This window comes from Gavia stellata, chromosome 10 (assembly GCF_030936135.1).
Source record: "Gavia stellata isolate bGavSte3 chromosome 10, bGavSte3.hap2, whole genome shotgun sequence".
NCBI lineage: Eukaryota > Metazoa > Chordata > Aves > Gaviiformes > Gaviidae > Gavia > Gavia stellata.
Window position 1 is genome coordinate 36,765,559 of NC_082603.1, and position 22,054 is coordinate 36,787,612.

The 22,054-nt window shown below is 38.3% G+C and overlaps 1 protein-coding gene across 1 annotated transcript in view; it reads right to left on the reverse strand.

Annotated features, from left to right (window-relative positions):
- Positions 1-20,292, reverse strand: part of SLC44A5 (solute carrier family 44 member 5) — a 52,257-nt gene extending 31,965 nt beyond the window's left edge. Inside the window, exons 1-3 of the mRNA XM_059821797.1 lie at positions 20,256-20,292; positions 15,821-15,869; positions 7,039-7,112 (exon numbers count right to left, since the gene is read on the reverse strand). Coding sequence (XP_059677780.1) covers positions 7,039-7,112; positions 15,821-15,869; positions 20,256-20,292 — 160 coding nt within the window. The remainder of the gene's footprint in view (positions 1-7,038; positions 7,113-15,820; positions 15,870-20,255) is intronic.
- Between the last annotated feature and the right edge of the window lie 1,762 nt (positions 20,293-22,054).

Sequence of the window (22,054 nt, forward strand, 5' to 3'; positions counted from 1 at the left end):
CGTGACAGAAATACACAGGGTGTGACTGAATCTAATGGACTCCATTTGCACTAAGAATGGAAAGAAATTCTCACTTTGTAAATTAAAACATTTCCTAACCTCTCACTTGGCAATTGTCCCATTTTTCAGTTACTAGGTCTGCACGTGGCAACTTACATATTATATGCTAGCAAGAACCATAGTACTGAATAGGAAGAGATGTTTATATTGAACTTTTAAACTTGTTTTCTCCACTTCGAAGCAGGATTTCTTCTCCAAGCCATTTTCACCTGCACCATTATTTCCCTTTGAGGATCAAGTACACACCAGCTATTACTATTAGTATTGTTATTTCTAAGCTGTAGTGTGCAAACCTGACTAAGCTTCCTTCATGACTAGCCAATGATGAGCCTTTGAACTGTTCTGACTACTAACTGATAATTTGACCCTAAATAACAGAAATTTCATTTATTTTTAAGTGTCATCTGAAAGTAAAATATAATGCCAGAATATAATTCCATATCACTACCCTGAGCTGACACCCTAAAATCAGGTTGCTAGGGAACTGTTAGAAAAGACCATTGATGTTCTCCCAAACATTTCCTTGTGCTTCTATTATGTGGAAAAGATTACAGGTATCACAAAGATTTTAGTCCCAACCTTCCCCCTCTTGCACTATATACTGAATGTCAGGAGCTCCCTTTTAGCATACATTTTAGGCTTTGATTTATGCAAACCACCTTGAACTTGCTTCTCTGTAATTACCCCATTTTCTCTCAACTTCGTGACATTGTATTTAGTCATTCATGAAACTGTTGTTCTCCTCAAGGTCACTTTGGTAAGAATAACAGTGCTTAACAATAATGATACGTGCAGTAGAGACAGAACCTATGTAAGATCTCAGAGCAGCAGACTGTAAATATATTGAAATGTTTGGGACAGATGCACAACATCTCTCCAATGACTTGCAAATAGTTACCGAGAATCTGTAATGCTACCTTTCACCTGGAGTGGTTTTAGGTTACCAAAATGAATCTGCTAGTTCTTTTTAACCTACGTTAGTTTTCCTGTGTTTTTGAGTTTGTAAATTAACCTGCTGCTTGGTATCAAACACTTTCTGAACATTCAGATTAACTGCATTTCAGATTAACTGTGGTGTTCTGATGCTCAGAGAAAGCTGAAGTGCTTCACCAGTGTTAAACCCCATTTCCTTTTTCATTTGTTAGCCCCCACTTACTTGTTTCAGTAGCATTACTTAATAGGAACGTATAGGAGGCATCAACTCTCTCTTAGGAACTCCTGTAGTCAGTTGATAACTCGTATGTGTACAATGAGGCTGTAGGTTATGCCATGTACACTTTCTTCCATCATGACCCTGGTGAGAGGGAGTTTTTCTTTCTACTTTAATATGACTTTGTTTTTCATACATGTAAAAGCCTGGTCCCAAATGGATCAAGCTTCTATACAGACCTGAAAGACCTTTCAGACCTTACTTGTATGATGTTAGATGACTCTAATACATCGGTGTTTTCCCAGCCTCAGAATTAGTTTGTTTTCAATTAGTTTGGCACATTATTTAAAGGGACCCATTTTTCGCATTTGACTGTATTTTTTTTTTAATGCCAGCAAAACAGGAAGCAGTAGAGATAAGCCCCACCATGCCAGATTCAAAGTACCGATGAGAATTTTGTAGCAAGACTTATATCAGCTTCATATAGATAATTTGGAAGTAGTCGCTACTGCCAACAATATCCCTTTCCTAAGTAGCATGTTAACCACGGAATTATTTTTCACTCCTCAGACAAACTTGGGAGAAAGGAAATAAACACTGTAACATAATGTTGGTTGGGTTTTTTTGCTATCTCAGTCTTATTAAGGATCTTTCCATAAGAAGGGCCCATGTGACCTAGGCTTACTTCCTTCAGCCTGTTTGGGTGGACTAATACAGCCAGCAAGAATAAAACTCAGCTCATCAAATGGGCAGAGCAGTGTATTCTCCTTGCTTTTTAGTTCTAATACAAAGTCTGCTGAAATATTTCAAAAGTCTCCCTTGGTTTCACTGGGTTTGTATCAATCCTTGGTCTCGAATTGATCACTCATCTTTTGCAGTGTGTTTCTCAATTATTACCAGGAATTAGCAGAGTATAAACAATGGAACACACTGCTCACTTCTGAATAGAATTTCTGTTCAGACTGTACCTGCTTTGCCATTATCAAATTGTCTAAAACTACTACTGCTTGGCAGTAGTTGTCCTGTGTGCCTAAGGTTTCAGTCATGTTTTTAATAAAACAGTATCAAAAAGAATCTGCTTTTAAAAAATAGATTTAGCACACTTTGTGAAATTCCATCACTGGGATCAGCTGCTGGGTGGATGGAGGAAGTCGCCTCTCAGCTAAATTCCAAAGTGAAACAAAAAATTGGGTCTGATTTACAACATATGCATTTAGCATTTAATTAACTCTGCAGCAGAAAGAGAAGGGAAATGACCAAAAGAAGAGAAAATACGCAGCTTCCTTCATTGCCTGTGCCAGGGCGAACCATCAAGACTAATAAACTTAATCCTCTGTCACCTTCTTTGCAAACTTAGGGCAATGACAGTGAAAGAATCCATGTGATAAATACACAATTTTTCTGGCCTAGTCAGTGAAGAATAGGTACCTAATTCAACAGTTCTCACTCAGTGAAGAAGGTTATTCTAAGAACTAGCCTGACAGAGCAGCACCATGTTTTGCATGTTGTGCTGCACTATTGGTGACTTACTATCAAGCACTATCAAGAAAAGGAATCCAGCCACATAAAATTTTTATTGCAGCATGCTCTGATGCTCATAAGGCTGCAGTCTGAGTGCTGGCACAAACATCTGGGCTAAAAAAGAAAATTAAAGAACAGCTGAACCATATTACACAGTTGACAAGCCCTCAGAGCAACAATGTGACATCCTATGACACCGGTGTAGCATTTTTGGGAGGCCTGCAGTTATGTCAGTCTTTTTATTGATGTGGAGTCAACACACATGGACAGTATCAAAAATAGCTAATGCCTGTCAGTAAATGTCTATCAGATGCACTCCTTTTTTTCTGTGCTCTTTGGGCTATGTCAGTGGTTGTAAAGGCTGGAAAGCATCCTGTCAAGGAGAAGACATGATTAAAACAATGGCGTCCTGCGATACTTAAAAATGAACTGCAAATCCATTTATACCATCTGTCTCATTCCCTCTACTGTGTATTTTTTGAAAGGCCAGTCTTTCATATCATTATTTTACCTCCCTTAAAGGTATATTTTTAATGTTTTAATGTATGGAGCAACTGACCTGCCAAATTGTTCTTATGGTTTTTTAACACAAGCAATTTACTAATGTATTGAAAGAGGTAATAGAACACATGATACAGAATTTGTAAATCCATGTTGATAACACTGGTATTGTATAAGCACCCCTTGAAGCAATACAACAAGAGTTATTACTTTGTATTAACCTGTCCTTTGGAATGTGAGGCTCTTTTCCAAGATAACTTATTTGCTGCCTTTTATGTGCACTTTTCTGAATTAAAAGAATTTTAAATTAAGAGGCTAAACATTTGTAAAGTATCTCCCGGATAAGCCCAGTGTCTCTGAAATAAACATGAAGAGTTAAGTCAGTTTGATAGGAATGAAAACTACACGAAATGTTAAATTAGCACTATTAGTTCATCTGTAAACTTAAAAGAATGATAAGAAAGTACATCATAGAATAACTATTTCTATTCAGTACAGTTACCCAACAGCAGCCATCACTGAAGCAGAACTAAGAAAGGCTAGTATCAAAAATCATTTGGTTTCATCTTTCAAGGAGAACTGATTATCTTTTACTCAGACTACATTTCAGCCCCCCTGAAACATAAAAAAATTCTACCCCACTGTTACACAGACACACATACAGCTGAAGCCTATGTGAGCTATGCATACAATACTGAGGGCAAAATTTGACTCAGATTTTCAGTCATAGCAGTTGTGTGATGAACCTGCATTTATTGTTTACTTCTCAAGCCAATTAAACAGGGATCCAGAACAGTATTCACACATATTCAAGAAACTGCAGAAATCTACTTAGTTTTTTTCTATAATAAGGCATAATTCATTACTAAGGATTGATTTATAATCTATTTTCTCTTAATGTGAAATTCTTTGACTCTCATGTATTTTGTACAGGGCTGGCCCCTGGAACTGTACCAAAGCTGATCTCATCTTTTACTTAGAAATAAATTACAGTAAAAAGAATAGCTGAAGCACAGTACAAGGAAAGACAAAAAGCAGAGACCACATGGATCTGGACTTGGAGCTGAACTAAATGTTTCTAGATTGAAAATTCAAATCCTCTCTGTATAAAGGTAGAAAAAGTCACCAGCTACAAATTCAGTATCTGGTTCCAGGAACAGATTCTAGTTCTAACCAGTATTTCATAAGGCTTGCAAGAGAAGGCTGTTCAGATGCCTCGTGCCCAGTAGGAAACCACTGCATGTGCAGAGCAGGGAATATGACCAATTCATTGCCTCATATCCCAGTAACTACATTGTCTGAGATTATAGACATGAAGCAGCAAGGAACTGGCCAGTCCTCTTCTGCTGCTTCTCTTCGTTCTGCAACATCTAGCATACGGGGTTCTTTGGACGTGCACATGCAAAGTTGACATAAAGTTCTAGCGAAAAAAATTAAGGAGATTTATATAGTGCTGGAAAGAGAGCCAAGATCCGGCAGCACAAGAATACTGTACAGCTAGAAACTGCCAATGGTCTCCTTTCCCTTTGTTCAGGTAGCAGCGCTTCAGAATACTGCCTGTCTGCACAGGAGCAGGTCCCCACACACAAGAGCATTTGTATGCTCAAGAAAACAACAAATTCTGAGTCCAGCTTCTTCAGTTCTGGCTTTGCATTTGAGCAGTGACAGAAAGACAGAGCAGAACATCAATGAAGAATCAGTCAATCGGGTAGGAAGAGGACAACAACGGCACAGATATTAGAGGGATGTCCTTCAGACACGGCATACTCCCAGCACCAAGAGGGAGGCATGGCAGGTCTGCAACAGCTATGGATGGTCCAGCAGCTATTGTTGCTTCTTAGGACTAATAATTTACCTTCTTTTCTTTAGTCTATTCCAGAGCAGGTTTAGTAAGCAGAGATATATATTCCATGTATATTCTGCTAAGTGCCTCTCCAATCTCCTATAACAGGGAGTCACGTGACTACTTCTGCTCCAAATACTTTCACAAGTCAAATGAACATTAGTGTCAATTTGGATTTAAGCAAAGTGAGAACAATTCAATTATGCCATGAGGGCAAGAAGATGCTTCATTCCATAGCAAAGAAAGGGCCTACAGGATCCAAACAATAGCCAGAACTGTGATGAGAGAGTACATGCATGATTTTGCATACACAGAATCCAGTGGTGGCTACAAGACAAAAATATCCTGGACTTGCCTCCACACAGGTGCCACTGATGTTAACTTAAGCATCACAATCACACACTGACCTTGTGAAAAAATTGTCAAAGGACTGCATTTCAAGTCGGTATGAAGCTGACTGTACAATCACGCCATGCAGTACAGTTAGGGACTCTCTTCCCGGATCCAACCCCAAAGAGAATCCTAGAGCTGCTGTAATCTCTAGAAGTATGGCATAAAATCATGCACAGCTTGAACAGCTTCTAAATTCACTTTTTGCTCTGCCCACTTTTCTTACATTCAGAGATCTCAAGTTATCATAGATTTTTCGAAACAGAGGCTCAAAGAGATTAGATAAGAAAAAACCAAAGACTTCTGAAAAGAAATAATTTCTTCCACCTGCAAGCATCATCAGCCATCTGTTACCCTGGTGTTCACTTCCCAGCGCATGCTTTGCACCTCCTTACGAAGGCCCTCCATGCCTCTCTCGCTTGCTGGTATTTCCATTTGCTCCCTCACTTCTCCATCTTCCTGAAGACATAAAGGTTCATGATGGGGTAGTAAGTGCAGGTGAATAAGGGAAAGGAAAAATACACACAGAGAATTCCCAGTGCTTGAGAGAGAGAACAGATTTTTCCGAATGTGTTCAGTGCTCAGGTACTACAGGCAAGGTGAGACGAGACAGCTCAGCATTGTGGCTCGGAAGACGTTATGCTACTGTAAAATTTAGGGGGAGGATAGAGTATTCTCTCAGACAGCTACTGGAATCACCTAGATTAAAGCACTCTTGCTTACAGTCATCTTTTCATGCTACAGACAGCAGCTTTTCACAGAATGGTTGGGGTTGGAAGGGACCTCTGGAGGTCATCTTGTTGAAAACCCCTGCTCAGGCGGGGTCACCTAGAACAAGTTGCCCAGGACCACATCCAGACAGCTTTTGAATATCCCCAAGGACCGAGATTGCACAACCTTTTCTCTCTACAGAACAGAAAATGGTATTACAGAATTATGATGAAAACTAATGGCTTTTCTTCTACGTAAGGCAGGGCCAAAACAATCTTCTACAAGGAAACTGAAGGAGCTCAGACGGACATGCAGATACACAGTAAGAACGATTTTAGAGCATCATTTGCCCTTTCACACACAGGCATTCATACAATTCTCTCACACAAACAAAATAAAATGGCTATTATTAATGAATATTGTGATGGGCAAACAACTCTGGATCCCACAATAAATGAAATAATTTCTCTTACTTCTCTTTTTACTGCCCACATAGGTTCTTTCAGTAATATTTTACAGAATAAAAAGCCTCTTAAAACCAACCTCTAACTTTTGCTGTCAGATTAATGACAAATGAAAGTGAATTTTTCCATTACAGTTACTTTATGACAGCATGTCATTTTTACTTGAACACACTTAATTTTGAGTTTTTCATCAGTAAACACATGGTTTTGAACTTCTCCCTAATTATAACCGACACTGAATGTTAATTCATTATTTGCTTCTAGGCAAGGCATTGCTTATTGGTTAGAAAGCTTTACATTGATATAAGCAAAAGGGACATCTCAGTTAAAAAATCTAACATTCACAAAGTTGCTTCCCCTGTGTATGAGAAAGCACTACTATACCTGTGTTTACTTACCCACAATTCCTAATGCAATGTAACCCAGAATGACGACTATGAAGATCACACAGCAAATAATGTCTGTACAGTGCCTAGGGACAGAAAGAAACACTTTTTAAAAATAAGGTGTCTAACATGACCCTTTGAAAACACTGAGTGTCACAGGGTATTTTAACATCTGAATAAGATGTCTGCATCTGCACATAGTAGAAGTCTTACTCACAAAATGACATTTGGGTGTAAGGCCCTTCTTTTGCAGCAAGACCAGCAAATAAATGTGTATGCCTTTCGCACTGTAGATAGCAATAAAAACATATTGAGGAACTGATTTAAATATTGTTAAAACAAATAATACCTTATAACATTGAATCCATGACATTACTTATGGTGTAAGCTACTCGGGACATCTGCCTCAGCGTGTCCCTAAAGCTGGTATCAAATACTGCAAACAATGTGATGAAAGAAAGATTCATCACACCCTACCTCTATCATAAATAGCTTATGAATGGAAAAATAACAGCGTGAAATGAAAAAAAGCCTATATGCAACTATCCCTGATCTCTGCACAAAATTCTGACTCAGCTGCTTGACCTCATTTAATGCAACAAAATATGTTCTACAGAGAGGACAACCCCCCCCCCCCAACATATTGTGGAGAGCCGTACCTGCTTTTACAGACAAGCAGTCAAAGAACAGCACTCTCCAGTTTGAAAACTGAGCCAGTGAGTAAACTGTGAGTGTTCAATTAAATTACTGTCTTCTACTTATTGGTCTGCATATTAAGCTCATGCAGGCAAAGCAGTGGAGATGTGGACCACTAGACTATTTTTTCTCCAGTGTCTGACCTTGATCAGAGCAGTTCCAGGAGTGTAATTAACATGCAGTACGACACTCCCAAGCGAGCAGGAGAAGGTCAGTACGCACTTGTGGAGACCACTGACTCCGGGCTCTGGCTGGGGTGAGCAGTTTTCTCCTTCACAAGCCAACTTCACAAGCCCTTGTTTCTAAAGATGCGTGGAAGCAAAATAGTTACTGTCTCACAGGCTTCTGCAGGCCTCACTGGTTAAGAAACATTTGCAGCTAATGGTCTTGTGCCAGGAATAATTAACAAAGGAGTGAATTCCTCGTAAAAGGGTGTGGTGCCTAGAGCCTCCTTAGCTGAAGGTGTTCAATCGCTGTTGTTATTTACCATGTCCCGCTTATCTGACACAGTCTGGGTGAAGAACGGGTATGTAACCTAAAGGTGTATGAACTGTAACCACCCCATTTGGGCAGGGTTCACGTCCACAGAGCCTGTCGGTGCTGCTCCGGGCTGTCCCCAGAGCTGTAGTAACAAACTGCTGCTGCTCTGACCTGATCCAAATCCTGTTCCGCTTTTCTGTGACAGATGAGTGAGCAATAATCATCCTGGGAAAGCTAACGCGTACTTCCAGTTAAAGTAAAGGACTACCTTCATAAAATACCGTTGTTTATCTCTGCTTGCAAGTCTGTGCAAAGAGCCAAGTGGATGTAACCTGAATCTTGCCACTAAAAGAAATCTTAGAATCCGAACTCCAACTGACACATGGTCATTTTTAGTATTTTCCATTCTTTCCGTTTTCCAATCTATGTTTCCTCTTACAGGGAACCGTTATTCTTTAGCATAAAGACGATAAAGATGGCAGATCTTTTAAACAGTTGGAGAACCTGAAAAAGTGCTTCCAGGTGTGGGAAAGGAATGAAAAATCCTGTACACTTCTCTAGAGAGACACAGTTTTAACATCTCACTACAATAAATTTTTAGTCAGGCCAAGGTGGTACAGGATTCAAGCTCAATATGACAGTAATCTAAGGACAACTTAGAAAGAAAGGACAACTGCTTAAAGCAGAAGCAGCGATGCTAAAACAATGCTGCTCTTTTTCCCAGCCTCCGTTCAGAGGCAGTTCTGACACTGCTCAAGCTTGGCTCTCACCCCATCAGAGCCATTTTCAAGAGGTACAATATTTAATTCAAGATGTTTCAGGAGAAATATGGCACCATAAATACTTTAATTACAACCCCTTTAGTCTCAAAAACCTCTTCCAGTCCAATTCTCACAGGTCTCATTTCATGATACCTAAATGTTATTAAAGGTGACACCCACTTGTGCTCAAGCTTCCTTTTAAAGTTTTGCAGAGCCACCACGGACAAGTACCCATAAGCACTTTATCAGAATGCAGGATTTTCTATTCTTCGTAATACACAAACTTCTGTACCGTACCTAGTGAAACTCACTGTTGCCAAATATTGCTGCTATATAAATATTTTAAAAATATGTAAGAAGTACATAAATCCTCTTTTGGGTGGCTTGAGAAAATTTTGAAACTGTTCATACAGACTAATTGTTGTTCATACAAAATACTTACTTATTTTACTAGATACTACAAGTGAAATCCTGGCTCCATTTAACACCATTGTTAGCTCAAGTAGCTCACTTTCAGTGAGATCATAATATTACCTCATAAATACAAGGCTCCACAGGAGAGGAAAAGAATGTAAAACATCTTAAATGAATAAATTAAAATAACTCTGTAAAGATACAAGGTTATACTATGAAGATTCTGGGAGTTTCCAAAGGTGCAGGAACTGGAACAATGGGAATTGCTTCCTCCTAAACAGGAGATATTGGAAGCCCATGCTTATTACTGAAACCTAATGAGAAATCCAGCCATGCTCTGACTGAAAACAGATTTGATATGAATTTTTTCAAACTAAGAAGGCAAACTGTTATGGCAGATCTGCTTTTTCAGTTTGTTTCAGGCTAATGAGACAGCAAAATCACTCAGGAGACTGAACTCTTAAACTGAACCCTAAGGAAGATGGATTAATGGAAATACGATTATGAGAACACTACTTATCAGATGGGCTCTATAATATTTCTTACAGATAGCGCTATCATACTTTTATATAATAATTATGTGTAAGCATTCAAAGATTAGTGAGAAAAAGCACTTTACATTTCTTATGGTATAGATGATGAAAACATTAAAAATGCTTTTGCTAATAGCCCATATCAGAACTTTTGATGGTTTTTGGTACTTTTTAGATAACCAAGTTCCATAATCTGAACCAAAACACAGTGAGTCTATGTGTTTGAACACAGGAGTTTCCATAGAGATAAATTCCTGATAAAACCATCAGATTCATTATTTTCAGGTGATGTAATAAAAGACCTTCATTTGGTTAACTGCACAGTTCAGGCTCCCACATCACATTTTACTCCTCACTGCTGTCATTTAGCTTAATTTATGGATCCTGATTTGCATTCCACCGTCTCTCAGAAACACACTAGCTTCTTGGCTTCTCTTGCTGTGTTACATGTGGCAGTGCATGCAAACAATACTTTGTGCATGTGTAATGGCATCCTAGCAAACCAATGAATGCAAAGATAAAATCATCTGCACGGAGTATTAGTGCATAAAAGCCATTTATTCACTGACAGTTCATGCACTTAATCGTTAATGACTGACTAGAACCTCTCTGTTTACCAGTTTCATGCCCAATCTGTCACAAGTGCAATTTTGTTCAAGATGCTGCACTAGCAAGAAACTACAACATTTATTAGTTAAACAGCACTAGCAGTATATTAGCACCTACAAGTAGTCTTGAGCCCAGCACTGTGCAACCACAGAGCAATACGAGGCTCAAGGTGTTCACAGTGTGAGTTTCAGGTTACCACTTCCAACTCTGCTGACACATTAAGGTGACCACTAACGTCCTCACTTCTGAGTTCCTCCTCCCTGCTTGACTAACAGCTTGTGTTTTGGGACTTCCCTAAATCATGTTGTGTCAAGGTGATGTTATACTATGCCATACAATGCCATGAATAGCTCTGAAGACCCCTTTCTTCACTGGGGCTGAACTGAGAAGCAAGATCTGCTGTACAAATGGGTATTTCTATCAGCACAGTGACACTGAGGGCATCATCCTGCACAGCTGAATAAACGTGCAAAGTGCCCATAAATTAAATGTTTGCAGAGAAAGTTCCTTTCAAAATCCCCCATGAATTGCCACTTCTACCGTGGAGGCGAAAACTGCACAGAAAAAGATACTTACACAGGTTTTCACCACAAGCTGTTTTCCATCAACTTAAATTCTGCATTTTCTTAATGAGTACAACTGATCTGCACTGACCTGCATGGATTTACTAAGTTGATATGTCTTAGTTACAGGCACCATGCTTAAGGAAGCATTGTTTTGTTTTGGAAAACTCAAATTTCAGTATCTGCAAATGAACAACATCTGTAGACACTGTATGTCCCAAACCAGAAACACGAAACAAGAACTCGAAGAAATATGTAGGCTTCCCCACTCATATTAGCGAGTGCAGGGCATGTTACGTTGATATAGACAACAACATGTAATAAAACATATATGGACCAATAAAATACCAGTAGCAAGAAACATAATTTTATATTCTACCAACATTTATCTACGGTAGACTCTTAGTGTATTCTAAGTAACATCTTTAGAAGACTATTTAGTTTAAAAAGACAAGGGATAATTTAAATGTCAAAATTGTTTATTATTTCAATATTGACCACAGTATCAAGTGACGTGCCATGCAGGCATCTATGAGTGACAAATTTATATTTGTGAGAAGTTGAAGTTTGTATTGCTAGTTAAGGTCATTTCAAACTCTTAAAGAACGTAGCTAAATGATTACGGAAATTTACTGATACTCAATTTGCGTGAGAACCCATTAACTACATTTTCTAATCACAGAGGAAAAGGTGACCTTTGTCTTAACAAGAACACTGATTTTCTAGAAAGATGGTGAACAATTAAAGATAGTCCAGGAGGTGTCAGGAGTTTTTAAAAAATAACAAGATAAAAAAATCTACCATGTGTCTAGCCAGCAAGAGGAATATGAGAAAAACCCAAGAAACTACATAGAGGAGGGAGAAAAATAACAAGGGGCAAGGGAAGGAGTTAAGACAAACTTTGTGAAATAGGAAATAAATTGGAAGTGTGATTTACTAATTTGATTTTGCCAAAGCAGTTTAGAAAAATATGTTATGATTGTATTGATTGTATAGATTCTCTTACTGGAATTTAGACAAAATCTAAATGGAGGAAGGCAGTTCATTTTATGCCCATTAAGAAAAAGAACCTTGTTTTCCCACCTGTATCATGGTACTGACTGATTTATCCACAAACATATTTACGGTATCTTATGATGATGTTGGTGGAAGAAATGCTTTTTTATTCTTAAAGAAGCATAACACATTCTATCTAAATTGCTTATCATCCTTAACTTCACAAGCCTTCCCCACAACATTCCTCCCTTCATCTGGCATTGGCGTGAAATACTGAGACCATTCAAGAGAGCCCCCCTCTCATGTGACAAATCTTCCTGAAGCCCAGTATGAGAGATCATTTCAATGCCAATGGGGGAGAGAGAGACAGCCAGCCAGCCAGCCAGCTTTAGGGTTGTGACACTAGACAAATGTTCGTACATTCGGAAAGTGGGAAGTGCCCAACTTACTCAGTTCCTAGGGGTGAACCTCTGGGGACAGGGGAAGATGGCTTGAAGGAAATCTCTGCCTTTGAGGAATCAGAGATAGCTTAGACTTAAAATATGATGTGTTAGATTTTGTCTCATATGAATTCAGTTAAACTGATCATCAGATCTGGTGTGAGGAAGGTATATATGTCTCCAGCTCAGACTGACAGGGAACACCAGGAGTTTCTATTTTCCTCTAGAAAGTTGTCTACCAAAAGTCCTGCTACATCATTTTGAGCTGAGAAATTGCAGAGCTACTGCTTTAACCTGTAAGCTTACTCACGTGGTGGATACAATACATAAAACCTTACACGTATTTTCTGGTAGTAATGCACATACATGAACACTTAATAACATCCCTAAACTGTGACTTAAATTCATTCCTATACAGAGTGCATACAAAGTCTCACTGGCAGTATCATAAAGATACTTCTCAAATTAGGATCAACTCCCTAAACAAACATTTCCATTTATTTCTAAAATTATTAGCTATCAGAAAGAAAAAGAAGAAATACATCTTGCATAGATGAGAACAGTGTGTGTGTGTTCAAGTGAGAGTACCACATGGCTGCAGTGTTCTTCTCTGTCATAAATTTTTTCTTCTCTGTCACAAATTTACTAGCATAGTAAATGCTAGTTTAGAACTTATTCTCTATGTTACACTTACATCTGGAAAAACACTGACGAATTGCCAATGATTTCTTAGGTGCTTTCTGAGCAATTTCACTTTACTTGAACCTTCGAAGAGGTAACAGACATGCTTTCATCTGCAGCACCGACAATTAAGCAAAGTGAAGTCAAGCCAGATTGTTCTTGCAGGAGGCTTTGTAACAAAGAAGTATGTTTCAGAACTACTTTTAGGTTAGATAGAATCCACTTTTTCAATATATATTTCCACTGTACACTAACGTTCCTACGAAGAACCGAGGCAGACAGTCTTCAACGCTGCAGAATCAGAATGGAAAAAAATTACAGGACTGCAGTATGCAGTCATGCCAGTAAAATACACCACCTTGATAACATCATTTTGGATTTTCATGAGTTGGTTGGCTCAGAGTTAATCAACACAGTCATTGCATTTTAATCCTTTTTAATACAAAGATGTTTGCATGAAATAGACCAAACTTCACACACAACCCCCTTGAGAATGATGGTGCTAGCAAAGCACTATACATATTGCCTTGATGAACACTCCTTTTACCCACCATTGTTCAACACTCTAACCATTGGCAACAGCTCTGTTGTATTAAAAAAAAAAAGTTCAGATAACTGAATCTCCTTGCAAAGTATCCATCTGACAAAAATTGTGGGAGTAATCCATTCTTTCATAGACATTAATACACCATTATTAAGACTTGGCTTACTGTTTCTCAGTTTTTCAGGCTTTTAGTGGTTTGGGGGATAGCTTGCTGCTCAATAACTTCAAAACATAATTTCTACTCTGCAGCACCTCCAAAAATGCATCAGCTTCAGCAGTCACGATGATGGGATATGAGCTTTTCCAGCTGTCTCCGCATCTTTCAATGCAGATATGTACAACTAGCAGCCTATCTCCCTAGAAACCCATCCTGTCCATTTTTCAAAAATGAAGACAATCTTTTCCCTGACAAATGAAAACTGACAAAGAAATCAACAGCAGGACAAATTATTTTATCAGCAGAAAGCAAAGATAGATGTTTGCCTACCCACGCTGTACAAAGAGTTATGCCAGTTATGGCAAGGCATACAAACAGCTCTGTCCCCACCCACATGTTCATTACTAGCACTCATTTGTCTGGACAAAAATGTCTGCTTTCAGCTTCCCAGTATCTCTTTGCCTCCAGAAAAGTGGGAAGCCCCAAAGTCAGAAACAAATTCAGTGAAGATGCCCATTCTCCTCCTGTTGAACTCTTTGGAATATCTTCTGAGAAGGCATTTTGTTCATAGGAACTAGATAGTCTTTATTTGCTTGAAAGACTGTGGTTTCTTAATCATTTAAGCTTAGTAATTGAAAAAATGAATTAAAAAAAACAGTTCATTCACTGTCTTTAAAAAAAATTAATAATAATCTTAACCTATTTCAAGGGCATGTCTATAGTGTACTGCACAGTGCTGCACTAATGGCCTCAAAAGGTCAGGCAAGTCATTTGGGGATATTGCAGAAACGGTAGGTTGAATCTAAATCCTAGTGCGCCTCATTGCAAAGTATGCTCTTAAGCATCAATGCAGCTACCACTGCCTTATGGTCTACTGTACAATGAAGTCATACCATTAATGTTTAGGGAACTTATCTCTTTTATATTGTTTCCAACAATGCATTATAAAATGCACTGAACATATGGGGCATAGTAGTGTTGCATAGTATTCATTTGGTTGTGTTTTTAAGAAGCTGCTGTGGAATGCACAGTTAGAATAGCACATATATATACCTGGAATTGCAGACGCTGTCACAGCAACTACGCAGATGCAACCACAGTGCAAAATCTGTTTTTACCAACCGTATCACACAGTAAAAAAAAAGAAGTCCTCCTGCCATACCATCACCAGCGTTTCACCACTCCTCATGCACATAAGAGAAAGGCACAGTAATAGACTGCTCAAAAATACCATTAAATTACAGTATTTTAGGATCCAACTCTGCAGTCCACAGCAGGTGGACATAGGTAGTCTCGCTCACTTCAGAGACACTTCATGCATGTAAAAACTGCTCACTCAAGTAAGGGTTTCAGGGCTGAGTCACTCCAGCAGCCAGCCACATCACTGACAGTACTTTGCTGCTGTCACTGTTCAAGCACTACCTATTTTCTGCCAGGGATTTACGCTGCTGGCCAGCCGCAGTACAAATGTAATGGTGCACACCCAGGCTATACTCTGGAGAGAACTAAATAAATCCTTTGATGAGGCGACTACGGGAGCAGGAAAACCAACTGCAAACTGAAGAATAGTGTGCCAGGGTTCCAGTCCTGTGCTGTATGGAAGCAAGACAGACTGCATCACATGGCTGTAGCACCCCAGAACATAACAACACCTCAAATGGTCCTACTTATATCAGCACACGGTAAGACAGCAGGTACTAGATGATATAAGGCATATAGAATTGGCATTCGAATTGAAAGAACTTAAGAGCACACAGGTAAATATTCCCCAGTAACCATACATCCTCAAGGGTGGTAAGGATTGTCTTCTGGATTTAAAAGAATTGCAGAATCAAATTCGCAAGTTTTGTTAACAAAATTTTTTATTCCCTGTTCACTGCAAAACCAAAAGAATTAAATAGAATGAGTTAAGTTGTTTACCTGTTATGAATAGGTCCTCTGAACTTTGGGTCAAATTTCCTTGGTTCACCTGCATTTAAAATAAAACAGTATAAAAATATGTCCTTATTTAAAATAAAATCTATAGAGTGGGGGGTGTTAGTGGCAGTCTTTGAAGAACATCTTCCATATATCCCTATTTAATCAGGCAGGCAATCATTTCATGCAGGCAATATCAGTAACTCACCAAAACAATTACCTAGTTTTTGTAGATGAGATCAAAGCTTTTTTATTCTAGCTTAAAAACTTTGAGGGCCTCACATTTACCACCCGATAAATTACCTTTAATGTACATCCTACCGGTACACCTATGGACAGTGTCCACAGTAGAAAGCTGCTGATATTTGAGAGGCAAGGATTACGTCTTAGAGTCACATGCTAAGTGTGTTTGGCAGCGAGTGAACCTACCTCTTCGGAGTTACAGGCTAAGCCCTTTTGATTTTTCTCTAAAATAACAGTTTGGAGTCATGTCTGTACTTAATGTTATACTTGCAGTCCTGCAGAGTTATTCTTACTTCCTACTGCTTTGGTTACACGACTTTATAGACATAGAGTTGCAGGTTTGCCCTTTTTGCATTGGGCTTATCAGATGACAAAGCATGGCTGGAGACTGCAGAAATTCAGTGCTGACCTTGCTCTGCACTACCCTGCAGAGGTAGTCTCACTGCACTAGCTTCTCCAAAGCCGGAGATGAGGTACAGCGCTGCAAAGCAGGCAGAAGAGCATGTGTCTCAAACATCTTCTCTAAGTGGATGCACCCACCACATATCTCAGTGTAGGAAGCAGAGCAGGTTTTAAAGTTCAAGTTGGTTATGCATACATCCCGGAACATGGTTGTTGCTTCATATAAATCTCAGAACGACTAGAAGGTCAAGTCAGGTCCCTCCTAGAAACAGGCAATAACATCTGCCCAGAGTTTACAGATGGAAGGAGTCAAACGTGATACATTTTTTTCACATGGCTATCCTGGTTAGCATAGTTCCAATTGATTCACTCTACACATAAGCAAACTATATTAAGAAACTGCCAAATACTAACCTACCAATCTGTGCTTCAGATGTGGACTTTAATAAGATGAATTACTGTATGATTTCACTTGGGAAAGAGTAACAAAAATTTATGGCAAAATTTAAATTTGCAAGTTTCAAGCTACTGTATGAAGAGAAAGAAGCAGTCCTTCATTCAACAGACCAGGATTTTGATTTTTCCTTTTGAAGCTAGCTATTCAGCTTTATGCAATTTTTTTTTTTAAGTTCAGTAATTATGGAGATTTACTGAACCGAACTTTGCGCAATGAAAAATTACTTCTTTGTTCAAATGTCCACGCTACAATACAAATTACTGTGTCAGAGTGCTTTCTCATTGCCTTCTTAAGGACCTCCTCTTCTGAATTAAAGGGTGGTATTAAAGGGTGTTACCTGGTATTAAAGGGTGTTACCAGCCTAAGCTTTCCCCCGCCCACAGAAAAAATACTTATGTTCTTCAATTAGAGAAGAATTCAGCAACTTCTCAAAAGCAAAATTTACTTATTAACTAAATGCCAGACTTTGTTCTTGGTTTGTATCAGAAAAAACTTATCAAAATGCACACAGACCAGTACAATGAACACAGCAGATAATAAAATTCTATTTGCCCTTCAACTGAGGTGTTCAGGTCCACCTTACCAAGCTCCTAAACCAAATATAATTTAACACAGAAGAGACTGGGAAAGCTAAAACTTTGGAGGAGTGATGTGTGACAGCCAATGCCGGGGAATGGAAGATGTAAGTTATGCTGTTACACAGGTACTACTGGAACCCACCATGGTCCAGAAGGCAAGTGTACCATACACAATACCTAATGCTCGGCCAAAACTTGTATTTTGAAGAACCTTTTTGTAGAGCAATTTCTACAAGATAAGTATTCCTACAAAATAACGTATCTCCAGAACAATTAAGACTCTGTAACATTTCTCCCTATTGATAAGTTCTGGCCATAAGGCATACTGAAGTGCTCTTTTGTTCATTGCTCATACAGGACCCAAGTTTAGCATGTAAGAACAGCCACACCCGATCACAAGAAAGATCCACTGAACCCATACCCTGTGTCTAACAAGGGGCCATAGTGAATACCTGAGGAGAAATGAAAAATCAAGGCAAACATAGTGGTATTTCCTTAAAATGGAGATTACAGAGATTTGCAACTGCACTTTTCTGAACGAAAGGTAGTGACTTTGTATTTAATAGTTGTGGGTGAATTTCTTTCTCATTCATTTCATAAATCTCTATTCAACTTGCATATATTTTAACAATCTGCAATGCCCTACACCATGGAGTACTACAGGTTAATGAAACACTGAAGTACTACCTCCTTTTGTCTGTTTTAAGCTTGCCATCAGTCAGCTCATACCTGTATGGTAGCATGGCATGCTACTCATAATTTTACAGGTTATTATATTCCTCTTTACTAGTCTATCTTCAAGAGTCCTAGTCAGTTCAATTGTTTCTCGTACATAAGCCATTCCATACTTTTTGTCATGCTTATATTCCTTTTCTGTACCTTTTTCAGTGCTACTATATAGCATTGAAAAAGGAAGGGCGAGAACTGCACAGGATATTAATCACAAATATTGGCTGTGATTTATACAATCATATAATGACTTTTTCTATTTGATCTCAGTCCATTCCTAATAATTCTTTCTTACAGTCTACTTGCTTTTGGGGGCAATCACTTTCACTAAATCATCCATTAAGACCCCAAGTTCTCACTCTTGAATGTTAGTGGTTAAATCAGTCCCACTACTGGAGGAACCTCTTCTCCAAAGCTATTCAATACTTTCCTTAACAATTTGAACAATGAAATAGAATGAACACTTTGAAACTGTGCAGGTGACAAGTGTTAAAACACTTCTGGAGACAGAATCAAAGGGATTTTGATAAACAATTTAACAATTCAAAGCGATTTTCGTAAACTGACAGAAGTTATAAAGACAAACTCCATTCACAAATCCATACAGAATAACTGCTTTCAACAACACTGACAAGAAGAACCCTAAAGGATTACGGCAAACTACAAACAGAGAATGAGTCAGTGAAACTATGTCTTTGCAAAAAACAGCACAACTAATTCAAGAAGTGTGAGCATGACTGGTGAAGTCACTGTTCCTTGTGCTTGGGACATGTAAGGCCTCAGCTGAAAAACTATTTCTAGATCATGGCACTAGAATTTCAGAAGACACAGACAAACTGGAGAGAGTAGAAGGACTGATTACAAAGAAGTCACCAAGAGGTTTACAAAAAGCAGTAAATTAATGCAAACTTCAATGACTGTGATTAAGGGAAGGAGCACAAAACAACAGACAAAGCACTCCAGAAAACGAGCTCTGATTCAAATGGAGGCTTTCATCGCCATCAGGCAAGCAGAAGGATGCAGTACTGCAAACTTCTTCCAAGAACTGTTCCTCACTCCCAGCAGTCAGTATGCTTATCATAGCACAGTGCAGTGCAACACTGCTCAAACTGTCTTCCTCTGTCACTTAGCTCTTGATATACATCTATTACAGAATATCGCAGTTTACACAGGAAAAGGCAACTATATTCTAAGTTAAAAATGGACTAAAATTCACTGACAGAAGTAGTCTGTAGCATCACTGGAATATTCTTTACCAAAACATATGACACAGCAACTGTGATCATAGTTTCATGGAACCACAGAAAAAAGAAAAATGCTGCTTGTTTCATTCTCATTTTTCCAAATTAGATATAAAATTCCCTACTTAATTACTACCATTCTTTAAAAATTGAGAAGATTCTTTGGGGCTGAGGTGGCAATTGTTTATGTTATTAGTATTTACGTAGCTCCTGGCAAAAGCAAACTAATTCCTTAGCTATAAAAGCCCAAACGTATTTAGAAAGCAAATTCCAAGCTTTTAGGAGTTTGGTAGGCATAAGGAAGAAAGCAGTGGTGTGGGGTAAAAAATGTCATTTTTTTGCTAGGATTAAGAACTGAGACGGTATTCACTCTTTGCAGATGAGACAGATCTATTTCACAGGCTGCTTTATAATAGGAAACTTTTGTATGTTGAATTATCATTACAAGAAATATCTCACAGGATATTTCATTTACCAATTCTGATTCCAAACAGCATGTTAATTTAATTGTTGCACTTTATTACTGTAATAATTTAAAAAAAAAACAAATCTAAATTACTTATCTAAAATAAAAATCGACAAAAAGTTTACCTTTGATCTGCAATTTAAATAAACTTCCAAATGTCATGCTGGAAAAAAAATAGGATATTGCTAATAATTGAAGAAGTTATAGAAAACCATTTGGGGCTGGATCCAAGCCCATTAAAGTCAATTGAAATAACCTAGCTGAAAAAAATGAAATTTACATCAGGTGCATATGAATTGTCATAAGAAAGCAGGTACATTACCGTGTTTTCCATAGTAGTTTTCTTCATCTCTATCCATGTTACTGTACCTGGATCACTCTAGCAAGCTGTGTGAGATATTAACTGTAGACTCCTGTGCTGCTAGCACACTTTCCCCAGCAAGCACAGATACACAAAAATACTATTTAAACAGGTTCTAAAATAAAGGTGAGTGTCACAGACTTCTCCAATCAGAATGGAAATTCACAAAGTAGGCAGGCCTTTCTGTGATAGAAAGATATCACTCAGTGCCTTGCCCACTGCTCCAAGCCAGTCTGATAGTATGAACGCAGAGGAATGACTCTTACCAGCTTCTGTTAACCTACAGTGTATAAGCAGAAAGGGAAATGCCTGCCCCTGAATACCGTTTGTAAAATAATCTTATGGAAGTCAAAACAACCGAAAAAATTACTGATGATTTGCTAAGTGAGGATAAGGTATCACACTGTCAGTAATTATTGTGCTTTTGTAGCCTGTGCTACTGTGAGAGAAAAGAGTCTTTGCATATCACATCTGGCCAAATCTTTCTTCCTCTATACACGTGACTAGCTCCCCCAAAGTACAAGTCATGCAAGTAGGAAAAACAAGATTTACTCTGACACTTTTAAGTCTAAAATGTAAACTGTCTGCTGTATATTAATTTTTCATTCTTGTCAAGTAGAACATTTATCTGTAGAAGCAGTCATAATTTACTACATTATTTTCTTAATACAATGTACATTTCATATTTCTGCATAGCACAAAAGTGCAGAACAGAAGAGTTAGCGCTAGAAAGTCTTAGCATTGTTAGTTCAGATACTGTAATGCCTGTATAGTGAAAGGAATTACAAGGCACTGTAGTTAGTGTGTGAATCTGAAAGCCTGAAGCCATTTAAGAAAAAAAAAAAAAAAAAAAAAGCTAGCAACCTCTCCTTTTAGCCACAAAGGAACAGAATCCCCATGTGGTGATCCTGACCAGTATGAAATTTCCATTCTCTGTGGAATAGGATTAGAACACTAATTTGTAGAATTCTGTAATGAGAAACACATACATTTGTACATGCATTCCTACAATAATTTTCAGAAAGGGCTGAACTACATGCAGAAATAACAAAAATAATGTTTTTAAGTCAACCCTGTCACTGTGTAGTACACGATGACAGAGAAGAATGATCTCATATTATAGTTCACAAATGATGCCTGTGATATGAAGTCACAGCCCATTTCATTATTACAGAACTTAACAGCAATGTTCTAATGTTTACCATATGAGATATTTAGTATAACGGGTATCAGTAAACGAAGGTAAAAATAATATGATGAGCATGTAGACTGATCTCATGTAAAATATTAACCATTGACTGAACTCTCATACTTAACTACCTCCCAAGACTTCCTGCTATCCTTTGGCAAATACAAAAAAAAGACAAGCAGAGAAACCAAGCGACTATGATTCTACTGTGGTCTTACTCAAGTTTGCACCTCTGTCAAACGCTGCTCCAATAAATCTCATTGTAGTACAGTAACAGAAGGCCCTGAACAGGCAGTGCTAAACACAGATGTACACTAACATGGCATTTGGCCAGCAATATATTACCCAACTCTCATAATTTGCTATTTCTACTTTAATAACTGTTAGTTTGTTCAGGTTCCTTCCATGGTGTTTGGTCAACAATTACATGTGCCTATGGCTAGAATAGGTGTGGCTTTTTAAGAGAATAATATTTTTATTAGAAAGGCGTTGGAGCGGTATGTGTATGTGCTGCTTCCCTCTACTGGTGTAAATAGGTATGTTCAAGTAATTAAAAGTATTCCTTTAATAT